Source organism: Pleurodeles waltl, chromosome 6 (genome assembly GCF_031143425.1).
Source record: "Pleurodeles waltl isolate 20211129_DDA chromosome 6, aPleWal1.hap1.20221129, whole genome shotgun sequence".
NCBI classification, from domain to species: Eukaryota; Metazoa; Chordata; class Amphibia; order Caudata; family Salamandridae; genus Pleurodeles; species Pleurodeles waltl.
This window is the reverse complement of record NC_090445.1, coordinates 400,303,855-400,321,013: the sequence shown is the minus strand read 5'-3', so window position 1 is coordinate 400,321,013 and position 17,159 is coordinate 400,303,855. Positions and strand designations below refer to the sequence as shown.

At 45.8% G+C, this 17,159-nt stretch overlaps 1 protein-coding gene across 2 annotated transcripts in view; it reads left to right on the top strand.

Annotated features, from left to right (window-relative positions):
• LOC138299776 (cytosolic phospholipase A2 gamma-like) overlaps positions 1-17,159 on the top strand; it is a 408,365-nt gene that overhangs the window by 46,520 nt on the left and 344,686 nt on the right. For both annotated transcript variants that reach the window (XM_069238325.1, XM_069238326.1), the window contains 2 exons: positions 15,486-15,508; positions 15,610-15,721. In XM_069238325.1, the coding sequence (XP_069094426.1) occupies positions 15,486-15,508; positions 15,610-15,721 (135 nt within the window). The remainder of the gene's footprint in view (positions 1-15,485; positions 15,509-15,609; positions 15,722-17,159) is intronic.

Below are 17,159 nucleotides of genomic sequence, written 5' to 3'. Positions count from 1 at the left end.
CTATTCGATGAATGTGCAGATGGTGAGTTTGGCAGAGCAGTACATTTCCCATGTTAATGCAAAATTCCCTGGCTCAGTGCATGATACTTACATACTGCTGCCCCTTCGCTGCCAGGCCTTTTCCCCCCTCCTGTGCCAGGCCTTTTTTGCCTATTTGTGGCAGTTCGCGCTTAGGCCCTCATAACGTTTTGTCCACATAAGCTAACCAAGCCAAATTTACGTCCTTTTTTTCCAACATCCTAGGGATTCCAGAGGTACCCAGACTTTGTGGGTTCCCCTGAAGGAGGCCAAGAAATTAACCAAAATACAGTGAAAATTTCGTTTTTTTCCCAAAAATTTGAAAAAGTGGCTGCAGAAGGCTTGTGGTTTTTCCCCTGAAAATGGCATCAACAAAGGGTTTGCGGTGCTAAACTCAGCAGCTTCACAGCTTTCAGGAACAGGCAGACTTGAATCAGAAAACCCAATTTTTCAACACAATTTTGGCATTTTACTGGGACATACCCCATTTTTGCAATTATTTGTGCTTTCAGCCTCCTTCCAGTCAGTGACAGAAATGGGCTTGAAACCAATACTGGATCCCAGAAACCTAAACATTTCTGAAAAGTAGACAAAATTCTGAATTCAGCAAGGGGTCATTTGTGTAGATCCTACAAGGGTTTCCTACAGAAAATAACAACTGAAAAAGAAAAATATTGAAATTGAGGTGAAAAAAACATAAATTTTTCTCTACGTTTTACTCTGTAACTATTTCCTGCAATGTCAGATTATCGAAAGCAATATACTGTTACGTCTGCTGGACTCCTCTGGTTGTGGGGATATATAGGGCTTGTAGGTTCATCAAGAACCCGAGGAACCCAGAGCCAATAAATGAGCTGCACCCTGCAGTGCGTTTTCATTCGAAACCGGGTATACAGTAATTCATTTGCTGAAATATAAAGAGTAAAAAATAGCTATCAAGAAAACCCTTGTTTTTCTAAAAAGGGCACAAAATAAGGTGTTGAGGAGCAGTGGTTATTTGCACATCTCTGAATTCCGGGGTGACCATACTAGCATGTGAATTACAGGGCATTTCTCAAATAGATGTCTTTTTTACACACTCTCCTATATTTGGAAGGAAAAAATTTAGAGAAAGACAAGGGGCAATAACACTTGTTTTGCTAATCTCTGTTCCCCCAAGTCTCCCGATAAAAATGATACCTCACTTGTGTGGGTAGGCCTGGCGCCTGCGACAGGAAACGCCCCAAAGCGCAACGTGGACACATCAAATTTTTTTAAAGAAAACAGGGGTGTTTTTTGCAAAGTGCCTACCTGTAGATTTTGGCCTCTAGCTCAGCCAGCACCTAGGGAAACCTACCAAACCTGTGCATTTCTGAAAACTAGAGACCTAGGGGAATCCATAATGTGGTGACTTGTGGGGCTCGGACCAGGTTCTGTTACCCAGAATCCTTTGCAAACCTCAAAATTTGGCTAAAAAAAAAACATGTTCCTCACATTTCTGTGGCAGAAAGTTCTCGAATCTGAGAGGAGCCACAAATTTCCTTCCACCCAGCGTTCCCGCAAGTCTCCCGATAAAAATGATACCTCACTTGTGTGGGTAGGCCTAGCGCCCGCGACAGGAAACGCCCCAAAGCGCAACGTGGACACATCCACATTTTTTAAAGAAAACTGAGGTGTTTTTTGCAAAGTGCCTACCTGTAGATTTTGGCCTCTAGCTCAGCCGGCACCTAGGGAAACCTACCAAACCTGTGCATTTCTGAAAACTAGAGACCTAGGGGAATCCAAGATGGGGTGACTTGTGGGGCTCGGACCAGGTTCTGTTACCCAGAATCCTTTGCAAACCTCAAAATTTGGCTAAAAAAACATATTTTCCTCACATTTCTGTGGCAGAAAGTTGTGGAATCTGAGAGGAGCCACAAATTTCCTTCCACCCAGCGTTCCCCCAAGTCTACCGATAAAAATGATACCTCACTTGTGTGGGTAGGACTAGCGCCTACGAAAGGAAATGGCCCAAAACACAACGTGGGCACATCACATTTTTTCATAGAAAACAGTGCCTACCTGTGGATTTTGGCCTGTAGCTTAGCCGGCACCTGGGGAAACCTAGCAAACCAGTGCATTTGTTAAATCTAGCAACCCAGGGGAATCCAAGATGGGGTGACTTGCGGGGCTCTGACCAGGTTATGTTACCCAGAATCTTTTGCAAACATCAACATTTGGCCAAAAAAACACTTTTTCCTCTCATTTCGGTGACAGAAAGTTCTGGAATCTGAGAGGTGCCTCAAATTTCCTTCCACACAGCGTTCCCCTATGTCTCTTGATAAAAATTGTACCTCACTTCTGTGGCAGAAATGGCCTAAAATAAATTTGCCCCCCCAGGGAGCGACACTTGCCTAAGGGGTCACTCCCCTTGCGTGAAATTCACGCAAATAAAAAACTCCCTGGTGTCTAGTGGTTTATGCCCCCCTTGGGGGCAGATTGGCCTCATCAAAATAGGCCAATCTGCCCCCAAGGGGGGCAGAAATGGCCTAAATATAATTTTCCCCCAAGGGGAGCGACCCTTGCCTAAGGGGTCGCTCCCCACCAAAAAAAAATAAATAAACGTAAAAAAAAGGGGGGGCAGAAAAGGCCTTCCCGAAAAAATGCCCCCCCTGGGAGCGACCCTTGCCCAAGGGGTCGCTCCCTTATGACAATTTCAGAAAAAAAAAAAAATCCCTGGTGTCTAGTGGGGTTTCAAAAGCTGGATTGCAAGCAATCCAGCTTTTGAAACCCTGGGAGAGACTTCAAAGGGAAGGAAATACATTTCCTTCCCTTTGAAGCCCCTCCGGGCCTCCTCCAGTGATTGAAAGAGAAATGCTTAGCATTTCTCTTTCAATCGTGCTGGAAGCAGAGCTTTCAGCGCGATGGGGGAGGCCCCTGTGACAAATCAGCGCGCGCTGATGTCACAGAGGGGGTGGGGGTCAGTCGGGGGTGGAAGGGGAAGGTCTTCCCCTTCCATCCCCGCCTTGGGGGGGAGGGGGGTGCACGGGGACGCGCTAGCGCTCCCCCAAGTTCCCCTGTGCCTTGGACGAGGTGACCTCGTCCAAGGCACAGGGGAACTGTAGCCTTGGACGAGGTCATCTCGTCCAAGGCACAGAAGCAGTTAATAGCAGCATCCCTTATGTGATGGGGCAACTACAGAGGCACTGTGTGTAGCTATTAGGTGAGCACCTGGTCCCAATACAGTGGGAATAGTTGTCTGGGTCTGTGGATGTCCTTATGAGTTAGGGGGGATGACTCCTGCTGGCCCACCGCCCTAGGCCCCGCACCCACCCCCGCAAAACACGCATGCAACCTCGGCATCATCCTTAACCCCTCCCTTTCCATTACAGAGCAAATCAATGCTCTAACCTCCTCCTGCTTCCACACACTCTGCACTCTAAAAAAATCCTTCAAATGGATTGCCCAGAAACCAGAAAGACAGTCACCCACGCACTCATCAGCAGCAGACTGGACTACGGTAACGCCCTCTATGCCGGCACCACACTCAAACTCAAATTCCAGAGAATCCAGAACACAGCCGCATGCTACATCCTTGGCCTCCCCTGCCACAAACGAATCTCACCACACATCAAATCCCTTCACTGGCTCCCCATACACAAGAGAATCACATTCAAGAGCCTCATCCACGCACACAAATCCCTCCACAACACCAGCCCAACCTACCTCAACGAAAGAGTTAACTTCCACACTCCCACATGCAACCTCCGATCAGCCGACCTCACCCTAGCCACAGTCCCCCGCATCCAACACACCACCACAGGAGGCAGGTCTTTCTCCTACCTCGCCCCCAAAACCTGGAACTTCCTCCCCACCGACCTTCGCAAAACCAAAGAACTCCTGGTCTTCGGAAAAAACCTCAAGACATGGTTGTTCGATCAGTGACCCTCCCTGCCCCCCCTGATTTCCCCTCACCCTGCCCCCCAGCGCCTTGAGACCCTCACGGGTGAGTAGCGCGCTCTACAATTTTTTTGATTGATTGATTGATTAGTGTGTGTCTAATAGTTGTCCCTCGCCATTTGCTGGTGACTCTGGTTACCTCAACCTGTCATGGCTACTGACTCCAGTGAGGAATCCCAGGACAAGAGCAGAGGAACGCTACAATGAGGCCCATGGGCGAACTAGGAGGATTATAGAGTGGCCAGGTTCCGGTGCCTCCATATGACAGGTGGTTCCCTATTCTACTCACCAAAGAAGGTGTGCCAGATCATCGTGGCCTGCTGTATGCTTCACAACTTGGCTTTGCGACAACAGGGGCCTTTTCTGCAGGAGGATGGTTCAGATGGAGGTGTTGTGGCAGCTGTGGAGCCTGTGGACAGTGAAGAAGAGGAAGCAGAAGAACAGGACATCGACAACAGGAACACGGTTATCCCGCAATACTTCTAGTGAGACACAGGTAAGAAGACAAACCTGCCTGCTACATCTGATTTAAATCTACTACCTCTCTACTGTCTGTCATTTTCACCCAGTGTATTGTCACTGAGTTGTCACTTTCCCTGTTGACATTACATATGAAAGAGCATTTTGGCACTGTAATTGCTAATACACTATTTTGAAATCACAGACAGACTCCAGATTGTTTTGTGCTTTAAGGGAGTTTATTTAAGTGCTCAATATTGGAGGGGGTTGTAAAATGGTGAGGGGTGGAGGAATGTCCATGGCAGAGTCCAGTCTATTAGTCTCACAGGTGCATTGTCCAAAGGGGCATAGGAAGTGGAGCTGGGGCAGTTTGAGGATGTACAGGGTGACACGGTGGGACAAACCAATGACAATCAGGGTGGTCTCATTTCTGGGCGGGGGTCTTGGCATCGCGCTCAGTCTTTGCCCTGGATCTCAGGGACCATTTGCGGGTGGTTCTCCCTCTGCAGGCGGTGGGTGCTGGTGTGGTGGTCCTGTGGCGGTGCCTCCTGTCCACTAGCGCTGGCGGAGGTGGTGGGCAGTTCATCGTCCAGGCTAGTGTCAGGGGCCCCTTGTTGTGCCACAGTGTCCCTCCTGGTGTTCACAAGTTCCTTCAGCACCCATACAATGGTGCCCAGGGTGGAATTGATGGATTTGAGATCCTCCCTGAACCCAAATACTGTTCCTCCTGCAGCCGCTTGGTCTCCTGGAACTTGGCCAGTACTGTTGCCATCGTCTCCTGGGAATGGTGGTAGGCTCCCATGATGTTGGAGAGGGCCTCATGGAGAGTGGGTTCCCTGGGCCTGTCCTCCCTTTGTTGCACAGCAGCCCTCCCAGTTCCCCTGTGTTCCTGGGCCTCTGTCCCCTGAACCGTGTGCCCACTGCCACTGCCCCCGGGTCCCTGGTGTTGTTGGGGTGGTGGGTTAGCCTGGGTTCCCTGTAGTGGTGGACACACTGCTGATTGACGTGTCCTGGGGACAGAGGTATGGACCCGGTGGGTGCTGTGCTGGTGTTTCCAGAGGGGGGAAGCTCTGTAGTGGCCATTGCCAGTGTGAGGGGAACCGACTGTCCCGAGGTCCCAGATGGGCCGGGCTGGTGGTCTAGATCCAGTTGGACAGGGCTGTTGTCATCGCTGTGGGCCTCTTCTGTGGGTGGAGTGGACATGTCTGGACCCTCCTGCCGTTGACGTTGGCAGGGGTCCTGCAGGGGTGTAAAAGCATGATTATTACATCTGTGTGTGCCATGGTGTGCAATGGGTGGGTGACCGTGTACCCCAGTGCTTGCAGTCCTGTGTAGGTTTAGGGGGGTGTATGGGTATGTGCAGTGGCAATGCTTTGGTGATGGGTGTCCATGCTTTGGTGTTACATGCAGGGCTTGGTGTTGGGATGTGTGGTTTGTGATATTTGGACATGTGTGAGGAGTAGGAGTGATGGGGTGAAGGCGATGGTGGTGGTATGTGATGGCATGCAGGTAGGGTGGGTGAAGTAATAGTAAAGATTTGACTCACCAGAATCCATTCCTCCAGCTACTCCTGCGAGGCTCTCAGGATGCAGAATAGCCAAGACCTGCTCCTCCCATGTTGTTAGTTGTGGGGGAGGAGGTGGGGGTCCGCCACCAGTCCTCTGTACCGCAATGTGGTGTCTTGAGACCACGGAACGCACCTTCCCCCGTAGGTCGTTCCACCTCTTCCTGATGTCATCCCTATTTCTTGGGTGCTGTCCCACTGCATTGACCCTGTCCATGATTCTTTGCCATAGCTCCATCTTCCTAGCTATGGAGGTGTGCTGCACCTGTGATCCGAATAGCAGTGGCTCTACACAGATGATTTCCTCCACCATGACCCTGAGCTCCTCCTCAGAGAACCTGGGGTGTATTTGCCGTGCCATGGGGTGGTGTGGGTGATGTATGGGGTGGTGTGTGTTGTGATGTGTGGGGTGATATTTAGTGGTGTGTGGTGTGAGGTGCTTCGATGTTATGTGGGTGGTGGTGTTGAGTGCCTGTGGATGCTCGTTTGTAGATGGTGGTGTCTCTCTCTGGCCTTCAGTCGCAATTGTGGTCGTAAGGGTTTGTGGGTGATGTGGGTGTGTGTTTTATATTGTATTGGGTGTGTGGGAGTGGTGTGTGTACGTGTATCAGGTGTGTGTATTTGGAATTGTCCAATGTGGTAGTGTTTTGTAAATGTGTGTGTATTTTGAGCGCGGCGGTGTGTATCGCCAATGGAATACCGCGGTTAAAAGACCGCTGCGTGGATTCGTGGGTCGTGATAGTGTGGGAGTATTCCTGTTGGCGTGACGGTGGAGTATTTCTTATCGCCAGTTTATCACTGACCTTTGGTGTGGCAGACTTGTGTGGGTGTCTAGATATTGGCGGATTCCGGGCTTTGGGTCATAATGACTGCGGTGGAATTCCGCAGCGGTGTGTTGGAGGTCTTCTGCACGGCGGTAAGTGGTTTTTACCGCCAATGTTGTAATGACCCCCTAAATGTTTAACTCAATGCTGTTAAAGCATCTTCTTTCCCCTGGGTGGACTCTGACTCCACATGTGGCAGAATATGTGAAGACATGGCTGGGAAAGCAGATTACAAAGGATGTTAGAAAGAGATTACGAATGGAGTGCCATAGGCCAAATTTAGGAAATAAAATTGCTGTTACACCAGACCTCAATGCAAAGATATTAGCTTTCATTGGTAAAGTGGGTCAAGACGTAAGGAAGGAGTTAGACACAGGTCTAAGAATGTGCCAAGACAGAATTTAGGATCTCACAGGCCCACTAACTAAAATATTTGATATGGCTGAGAATACCTTTAGATGTAGATGAATTAAGAGAGTGGGTCAAGAGGGCTGTGTGCCTTCTTGGGAATGCAAACACAGACATTTCTGTAGAAAGGAGGAAAAGTATCCTTTTAAAAATAGATCCTAAATTAGTGCAATTTGCCAATAGTGAGGTAAGCCAGGAGGCAAATGGAATTCTCTTCAGGTACGCATTCATTAAAATGATGTTTAAGTATGTAGGAACATTCAGTGCCTTGAAGAACCAACAGCAAGATATAAAAAAAGGTCTTTGATCATTGAGTTTTTGGAGAGGCCGGGTGAACAAGAGGTTCTTTGGCCTAGGACAGGGTGTCAGTAGATTTTAGTTTACACAAGGCTACACGCCCACCATTAGCAGGCCTCCTATTAGCGAGAAATTTCTATCTGCAGAGACAATGAGCAAGGCTTAAAGGTAGCTGCCAAGAGCATCAAACCAGGGAAACAGGTAAGTCAAGACCCTTCTGTTATCCAATAAAAATTGGCCAACAAACTTACTCAATTTTACCACAATTGGGCTTGCATTCAAAAGACCCATGGGTTCTAGAGATGGTCTTAGGTATCACGTAGACTTGGTGGAAGAACCAGTTCAGGACAAACATCTAGAAATGATAAGATTCAATTCAGATTTGTCAGAGTTGGTAAGTAAGGAGGTTTAGGAGTTGGATAGAACAAAAGTGATTGTGGAAGTGCAAACTCACTTGAAAGGTTTGTAAGCAATATTTTTCCAGTAAAAAAGAAAAACAAAGTCATGAGGCCAGTAATAAATCTGAGGTATTGTGAGAAAGGGTCTCTTTTGAAATGGTAGCCCCCCACATTTTCCCTGGAAAATTATTTGGTTTCAAACTGCTAATCAGGTTCCCAGGGCCAGATCTCTTTCCTCAAACCTGTGCTATATATTGGCACTTCAGCCGCCCTTGTAAGCCCCCAGTAAATGGTACCCCTGGGGCTACGGTACTGAAGAAGGGCCTCCAGAGCTACATGTACCAATTGTGCCAATCGGAGGTGTTCTACACCAGCCTCATACAGACTGCCATTGTAAGTGCATAACAAGGTGTATTTGAAAGTTGCAAACTCGACATGACACATCCCAAGAGTGCTCTGTCCACTAACACTGCATGAACTAGGTAATTCACCTCTCTGGCAGGCCTTACAGCTCTAAGGCAGGGTGTACTATAAGGCATGTAAGGTCATATGTTTGTATGAACAAATATGTCCCTACTGTGTCTTTACCAAACCTTAAGACAAGTGTATGGGGGGGTCATAGCAATTATATGTGCTGGACACTGGTCATTGGGAGTTTCCTAGCTACATGATGGCCTCTCTGAATACTGGGTTGTTTGGCATTAAACAACTCAGAATAATAAACCCATATTGATGCCAGTGTAGGATTTATTATAACATGTACCTGGAAGGCACCTTAGAGGCACCACCTGTGAAATCTAACACCCCTTGCATGGTTGCTGACTAGTTTTTACCAGCCTGCCACAACCAGACATAGGTCTGGACTCCTGGGGTGAGAGCCTTTTCACTCAGGAGCCAGGAAACAAAGCCTTTGCTGGGTGGAGGAGTTGCACCTTCTCCACCAGGCTGGCACCCTGGCCCTGCAGTCAGATTCAAAGGCTTTACTTCCTTTGAAATCTGACCTCTGTCTCTGCTGCTAGAAGCAGATGGTCACCCAATGGTGTTTGCCCCACTTTGAGCAGGAAAACATGTGGGAAAACGTAATCAGAGTAGGAGCAGTGCCCCGCCTCAGCCTGAACCATCCCCACTCCATTTCATTTTCCTTCATTTTGGATGGCAGGAAAAATAGCTAATCCGGGTTGGGCATGTGACCTCCTCCCACAGGAAGTAGTCAAATAGTGGGTGTAGCCACTATCACATGCTCCCTTAAATGGCCACTACATGCAGTATTCAGTGGGCATCACTAGACCTGCAGGTAAGATCGAAAGGGGCACAAGAAGGCCAGCAACAAAGAAGACCCAAGGTTTGAGAACAGAGGTAATGCTGCAAGAAGAAAAAGGCACCAAACACTGCCTGCTGCACCCAGGGGTTGACAGTCGCCACTGAAGGGTCGACTGAACATCGGATAGACTCTAAGAAACCACAGAAACCTTCCTCCAGAGTGAAGACATCACTCCCTGCACCCAGTAGGCAAGAACCAGTGAAGTCCAGTTCAATGACTGGCTGCTAACCAATGAACCAGACACAGCAGCCAGACCCAATTTCACCTGACCGAACCGGGGGACAAACCCTGCCAGTCTGTCAGGTTTGGTGGCACTGCAACCTGCAGTGGTAGAGGCGTCCCACAGCCTGAGGTACTGGACCCCAAGTGTCAGACACCCAGAGGAAAAGTCCACTCCAAACTCTCCAGACGCATGCACCAGTCAAGGGACTTAAGGACACCCAAGGACCATCCCCAGAGTGGCCTGCTAACCTGCTAACCTGCAATCCACCCTTAAAGTGACCTGCACCTGGTCTCAAAGGATTCATGATGCACAGCCCTTGGCTGACCTATCTGCACTGCACCAGCTGTGCTCAAGGGGGTCCCTAACCCCCAGTGACCTCTACACTGAAAGGGGACCTACTGGACTTACCTTTAATTCCTCCTGTGCAGTGTGTTTCCAAGTGGTCCCCTTCTCCGTTCTGCACCTGCTCCAAGACTTACAGCCCTTGCTTCTGCTTGAAGTGCGAATCACCCAAACTTCTCCATCTGGCAACACAAAATCTTGACAACCTTGACCTAAAATTAGGTGACACTTGTGAGAGAATTGCCTGATTTTATAGGCACTTTTAAAGTTTTCTCCCATTGATTCCAATGGTGCATAATTAAGCACAAAAAAACTACTTTTGCTAAGCTTTGAAAAATTACAACTTGCAAAGTACTTACTTTTGATGATCTTTGTCTTATAATTTTATAAAAAATCTGAAGTATTTTTGTAAATTGGTCTTGAGTTATTCTTTTGAGTGTGTGCCCACATTTATTGATACTGTGAGTAAAACAAGTGCTTAGCACAGCTCCAAGAGAAGCCTAACACTCACCCATACTACGACAAAAAAGAGCAATAGTTGGTCTGCTTTTAACCTCTGTTTACCAAAGTTGGTTGCCTGGACTCTCTGCACAGAGCACGTCTTTTTCGTTCACTATATGGAGAGCCATCCTCCTGCAGGTATATGAATGATTACGTAGAGTACCACAATTTCAAGATGGAAGGGATGGCTAAACTGAGAAATGTTTTTCAGACAGAGGATTGGATGACTCGTTTAGACCTGAAGGATGCTTATCTGACAGTTCCAATTTGGGAGCCACATCAAATGTTTTTCCAGTACAGTTGGGCTAGAACGATGTGGATGTTTGTCTGTCTTCCTTTTGGGCTGTTTTCTACCCCCTGATGTTTTACGAAGGTACATTGTCCTGTAGCATGTTCTTAAGGAAAGAAGGTGTGTCTGATAATTTATTTGGAGGACATTTTGATAATGGGTCAGGGCAGGTGAAAGGTAGAGGAACACTTGAGGATGGCTGTGTTGTTGTTTGAAGATCTAGGTTTTGTAGTGAGCAGACAGAAGTAATTTCAAGGTCAGTTGAAGTTACCCAAGGAGAAGTTAAAGAGATTAAAAAAGTGTTGAATTTGGAGATGAGTTCTTTCATAATGTTAGCGAGATTGGTAGGTACTAAAGGGTTTGAAGGCCAGACGTTTGAGAAGTGGTCTAAGGTATTCAGAGCAAATTGTGCTTTCACAGGAAGCAAATGGGGAGCACATGTAGCCCTTGAGGAATATGGAGGCCTGGAATGGAAGTGCTTTCTTAGAAGAGAATTCAGGCATGCGTACATTTTCATTGGTACACTGAATGAACATTTTGCTGCGGAAGAATGGTGAGGGCCTCCTATCTCGCCAGAGCAAAAGCGGATGTCGTCGTTGGGTACCTCCAGGGCTCCCAGATCAGTGAAGGCTCCAAGTATGGCGACCATTGCGGTCGGCAGCCAGACTTCACCCCCACATCTACCACCTATCAAAGTTAATAGTTCATTTTCTCAGAGTACTTGATACTTAAAGACATCTCATCAGTAGACATGTAGAGTGCGGTCATGCATTCAACCACATCGTTTATGGTGCTGGAGACGGCACACACTGAGTGGGATAAATTTGCTCTATCCATGTATTGGAACAGAAAAGTCCTCTATATGGTAATAGATGTGCACACCTGCCCTGAGTGCCCTAATGTACTAAGGTCTAGATCCCATACGCTGGTTTTTGTTGTCATAAGCTTGCGTGGGTGCAGTGACATAGGTTGTCTCACAGATAGTGGTCTTGTTGGACCAGGAGGGGCACCCAAAGTGCTTCCCTCATAGTGGTGGAAGGCTACAGTCTTCAACAGGAGTAAAGTAGTGCAAGCGCAGAGGTGGTAGCATACTGTGGAGTGATCAGTAGGAGTTACCAATCTTTTGTGTCACTGGATTGAGGCCTACAGGATCATTGTGCCTAACTAACCACTGACATAGGTCAGGTTGGTGTGAAGTGCAGCGCTGAGGGGGTGTCTGTGTGTACGTATGCTGATACAGGGGTAATGCAGTACTGAACAGTGCGTGCATGGTGAATGCATGTGCTGGATTTTCATGTGACTTTGAGTGGTATAGTACCTGAAGGATGTAGTGCTGTGCAGGGTGTTGAGGATGACTGCATGTGCTGGGTGTATGTCTACTTGTGAGTGATATAGTACATGAAGGGTACAGTGCATGTGTATGAAATGCATATGTTGGTGTCCCTACGAGTGGCACAATACATAAAGCATATAGTGCTGGGCAGTACATGCATGTCAAATGCAAGTGCTGGATGTATGAGTGGTACAGTGCATGGATGATACAGTGCTGTGCAGTGTGTATTTGCTGCATAAATGCACTGGTTCAATGTGTGCTTGTGAATGGTACAATACATGGAGGTCCCTGGCTTCCATTTTGGAAGACCAAGGGCATCATGTTGTAACATGGAGAGGACGTAGAGAGAACACCCCAGATAGATTTGTATATTGCTGTGTTCCTGTAAAGTGGGTGGGACCCACATTGGGGAGGAGAAGACAAGGCTTTTCCTGTATACTTTAAAGGGTTTGATTCAGTGAGAGATCACAAGGAAGAGAAACATAAACAGTAAGGCTGGGGGTCATGGGATAACCTTATGGTGCACACATCACTGTGGCCTGTGTTGTGGGACTGCCAGCTTTTAAAAAAACTCCAGCTGTGACAGATTGCATTTCAAGAGAAAGAGGGAGCAGAGGTGTGGACACTTCAAAAGCAGCAGAACATTAACATAAATCTTCATACTCAGATACTAAATCACATCTGGTATCTGGAAATAGACAAAAAAACAGGAGTTTGAGGTCTCTCAAATTGTAACTTGCCAAGCAGCCAGATGGGATGTGCGAAGAAGGGAGTTTCGGCTAGACTTCTTCTGGTGCCAGGACTTGGGGAAAATACCTGCTTGTCTCTCTACTGCATAATGGGACATCACTCAGGGAATGCAATACCACCTGCCTGGTGCCTGGAGCACCAGCACCTGCCTGCTTGCCAAGACCAATGTGTCCTGTGAGGAAAAGGGGAGTGTTGGAGGGAGAGAGGTTCAGATGGGAGCCATGTGGAGTGGACTCCCTGTGCGAGGTTTGAGGCAATGGCTGCTGCATCTACCGGGTCATTGCTTGTGTGCAGGATGAAATCGGTAACCCCACGTATGCTAGGAGAGGGCCTTTGGGAAACTAACTATGTATTGTGCTATGCCAATCAGGCTGGACCCTGCGCATAGTGACAACTTCCTGTCCCAGGAGAGACAGTCATGGAATAGACTTCCTGAGGTAAGGGCCATTGCCCTGTGTGCTAGCAGAGGGGTCAATCTGGACAACTTCAACATGCTAATCAATATGGAGCCCATGGACAGTGAGTTGCATGACCCCATATGTTGGAGGGGATCACAGAGAGCACCAAGAACTACGACTTGTTCTCCCCCTCCGGAGAAGTGAGAATGCTGTGGGAGCACATGTGCACCTTCAGCCAGGCAAGGGACCCAAGACAGTATAGACCTAGTCACCCCCCATTGGGAGTCGAAACAAACACTTTCCCTGCCACAGGAGGAGCTGCAGAAAGCCTTTGGTCGATTCAGGAGCACAACCGTCCATGAGAGATTCTGCACCCATTGAGTACAGCCGCCAGGGCCTCTTGCTGCTGACATACCTGAACTGGGCTGCAGCTGCTGTGACCTCCGCGGATGGGCTGAACTCAGGAACTCTGAATGCTTTACACCTGCCAGAGTGGTTGAAAATGGTTTCGGGCCAGTTGGCAATGCGAGTACTTGCTGCTAGTAGTGCTGCAGCACTAGGATACTGTTGACTTTAGTTGTGAGTAAAAGTGGACTCTTTAGCCCCGGACTACTAGTGCGGCATACCCTGGATGAAACTAATAGGGAATGTGGAATAACTACTATTGTTAATACAAGGAGGTAGTGGGTGAGGGAATCGCCATAGAAACACTACAGCCCCAACCCCAAGGGGGATTATGTGATTGTTTGTGCATGTGCATTTGTCCTTTGTGTGGGTATGATTAAAAATTAAATACTGTTCTTTTGTCGTAAAACAGAGCTTTTGGCTAGACAACTATGTACTGCTGCTGAGTGCATATGGAGTTGTGAGCCTGTGTTCACCATCCTATATCCACACCTCCCCCCATGCAACTCTGAGAGTCAAGTGTAGATGGTGCACTTGACCCAGTTACTCAGAATCCATAGTAGCTTAGGCCCCAGGACTTCAGGAATAAAAGCTCAAGCCCCTGGTTGGGCCCAGTAGACCCTGTGTACCCCATGATCCTCTGAAAGAGGTTGCACTAAGCTATTCTGACATGTTCATTAATGTATGTGTTTTTATGTTAAGGATTTTATGCTATTTTGTTTTCTCCATTTACAGGTAACCGTTGAATATTATTCTATCTTTTCCTATTCTTAGTATAGACTTGCATCCTTGACACAGATATGCAGGCCAATTGAAGTTCAATTAGCATAATATGTTCATTTTTGTATGTACTCTTGGAATGCTGATGCAGGTCACCTCCGATGGAGTGGTTGCTAAAATGTATCCTTTGCACCAAGTTTGTCATCACAGCATTTGCGTAATTAAGCATGTAGTGATTCTTCTCAGTGCACGGAAATCTCACTACTTACAATGGATAACACTGATATAGTTACATTGTATGGAGCTGAAGCATCCACATAGCTGTACATCTGTTACTTTTACGCATTTGCCATAATGTGCAGAGCAGCAGTTCTTTGCAGGTGCATGTAATCTAGGGCCACCATGTCTCACAACTTTTGTGATTAGCATGTTTAGCTTAGGTGTAGTCATAAGCTACAAACTCCCAAAAGCATGCTCCTTCCTGTTTATTGTTTGCCTGTGTTGTTCACCCAAAATCATCACAAACCACACTATGCACAGTGGCATTCCATTGGGATGAACTGGTTGTATATTGGAAGTGCTTTTATGGCTTATATCTGATTACAACCTGCTGAACGTAAAGGTTTTATGCAAGTGCAATTTGTTATTTGTGGGAATATTGAACATTTATGAAGATTTTTCACATTTGATCTTCAGTGTTTGGCAATCGCAATTCATTTTCAAAATGTGCAGTTTCTTTAATTTTTGATACTATTTATTTGGTTCAGAAGTTTTTGATCTTTTTTTTTCTTTTGCACAAATCAGACTACACGTGATTTGCGATTCAGAAAAGCTTTGTACATTGAGCTCCGTTGTAGTGAAACACAGATCCTTTGATCACCAAAAGAACATGTATAAAGTCCATTCCTTTTCCACATCACTGCCCACAGCAAATCTACAAAGGTAAAATGTAAAAAAATATTGCTACCAACATAACCATGACCCATCTAGTATTCGAGATCAAGGGCCTTTCAACTTCGTGCTAAAATATGAAATCCACCATATTTACTGGGTGAAGAATATGTCAACGTTTTGTACACTGTTAAGTTATTTAACTATATTATGAAAGTTACTCTATACGTTACAGTTTATAAGAACATGTTAAATTATGTGCTGCACCACAGTAGGGGTATCCGTATTACAGTGGTTTCTCCTTATATCTGCCATATCTTTAGCTTATTGTTCTGCTCTGCAACGCATCCATGGTGACAATGTAAAGATTAGTGAAAATTACATGAACTCAACAGGAACTAATAATTTTGTTTTTATATTCCACAGGAAACCATAGAGAATGGAACACGGTAATGCTGCTTTGCTTCTTGATGTTCTTGTTTGTGTTGTAGGGTGTGTTGTGAGTGTTATGAAATGTGAGATGTATATTCTTGTTCTTTACCTCCATCAGTGCCCACATCCGTTGGTCAAAGGAATTATCAGATGGTGAAAAAGCTGCTACAAAAAATAGAAAGAAGTTTATTGCTGAGTGCCTCAGAAGAAATTCGATCAAGTGTGATTTGGTGAGGTTCTGCTCAATCACTTTTCCCTTTTCTGCAAGAGTATGTATATCTTAGGAAGTAGTCTGGTTTTGCAAAGGTAGTATAACCCAGCAATTTGTTTTTCCAGCCAAAAGTCACACGTGAAATAGAAAAAAAAATGAAAAAAATGGAAGAAAACGTAGCACAGAACTACAGACAATATAGAGTGAATGGGAATAAATCCATCATATTTGTACATAGATACATATAATTAAGTCTGGGCTTTTCACTATTAAATATGGACAAAAGCCCAGGATCAGGGTCAAGTAACTCCATTAGAGTGGGGGCCCATGACCAAATAAATAAGACCTTCACAGGACATTATCCAAGGTCATAACCATAAAGATTTATTCTAAATTTAAGAATTGTTTAAGAGGACATAAGTAGTTCATTAATCAGCTTGAAATCAGCATTAGTAATGAATAAAAATAAAACCAATTGGAAGAGGACATAACATAATGTAATCAGTGATAATCAAATAAAGTACAGTAACAAAATAGCACAAATGTACCTAGTTCATAAGCTAAGGGAGAATAAACATGAGGGTGGTAGCTTAACAAAACTTGTGGGGGGGCCCCATGCAAACTACATAGAAGGCCCCTCTCTCCGGACTCATTCAGAAGCTCTCAGGCCAGATTACTGTGCTAAGGTGGTCCCGCTCTAGATTAAACCACTACAAGAGGGTAGAGATGTAGTCTACCTCTGAGAAAAGAGATAAATCAGCAGAAGTTCTAATGGGGAGAAGAGACTGCTCAGTTTAAAAACAAGGAAACATCTAACTATAGCCAGAGCAAAAAGTCTTGACACCCATCTTGCACAAGGCACATTCTAAAGTTTCAGAGAAGTGAAAAACAACACACTTGACATGGTGTTGCTAACAAAGATAAATGATAACAACCATGGAACATTGTAGAAAGTGGGTAAAATAAAACAGATTGTTCTCGTAGACACTTCCATCATTAATAATTAGTTAGTGGACTCCCTGTACCCTACAAACAACAGAGATGACATTGCGCACACACACACACGCTATATATATATAGATGTATAGATGTATTGATATCTATATATATATATATTATATATATATATATATATATATATATATATATATATATATATATATATATATGTTTAGTTTTCATCAATTATCCATTCCTGAAACTCCAGACTGGAACCAGATACACAGCACCACGGACTCCAAGGATTTTACGTATATTTATTGTTTTTTAAAACTATTTGTAACACCATTAGTGCAGTGCAGAAGAAAGGACGGTTGACACGTTTCGGCGTTATGCCTTCAGCTGTATCATAGACAAAAAACTAGAACCTGCATATCTCCCATGTTTAATTGCACAAACCCTGCTCCGTGCTCTCATTCATATCATTGCAAAGTACAAAAATATCAAATTCAAGCAGT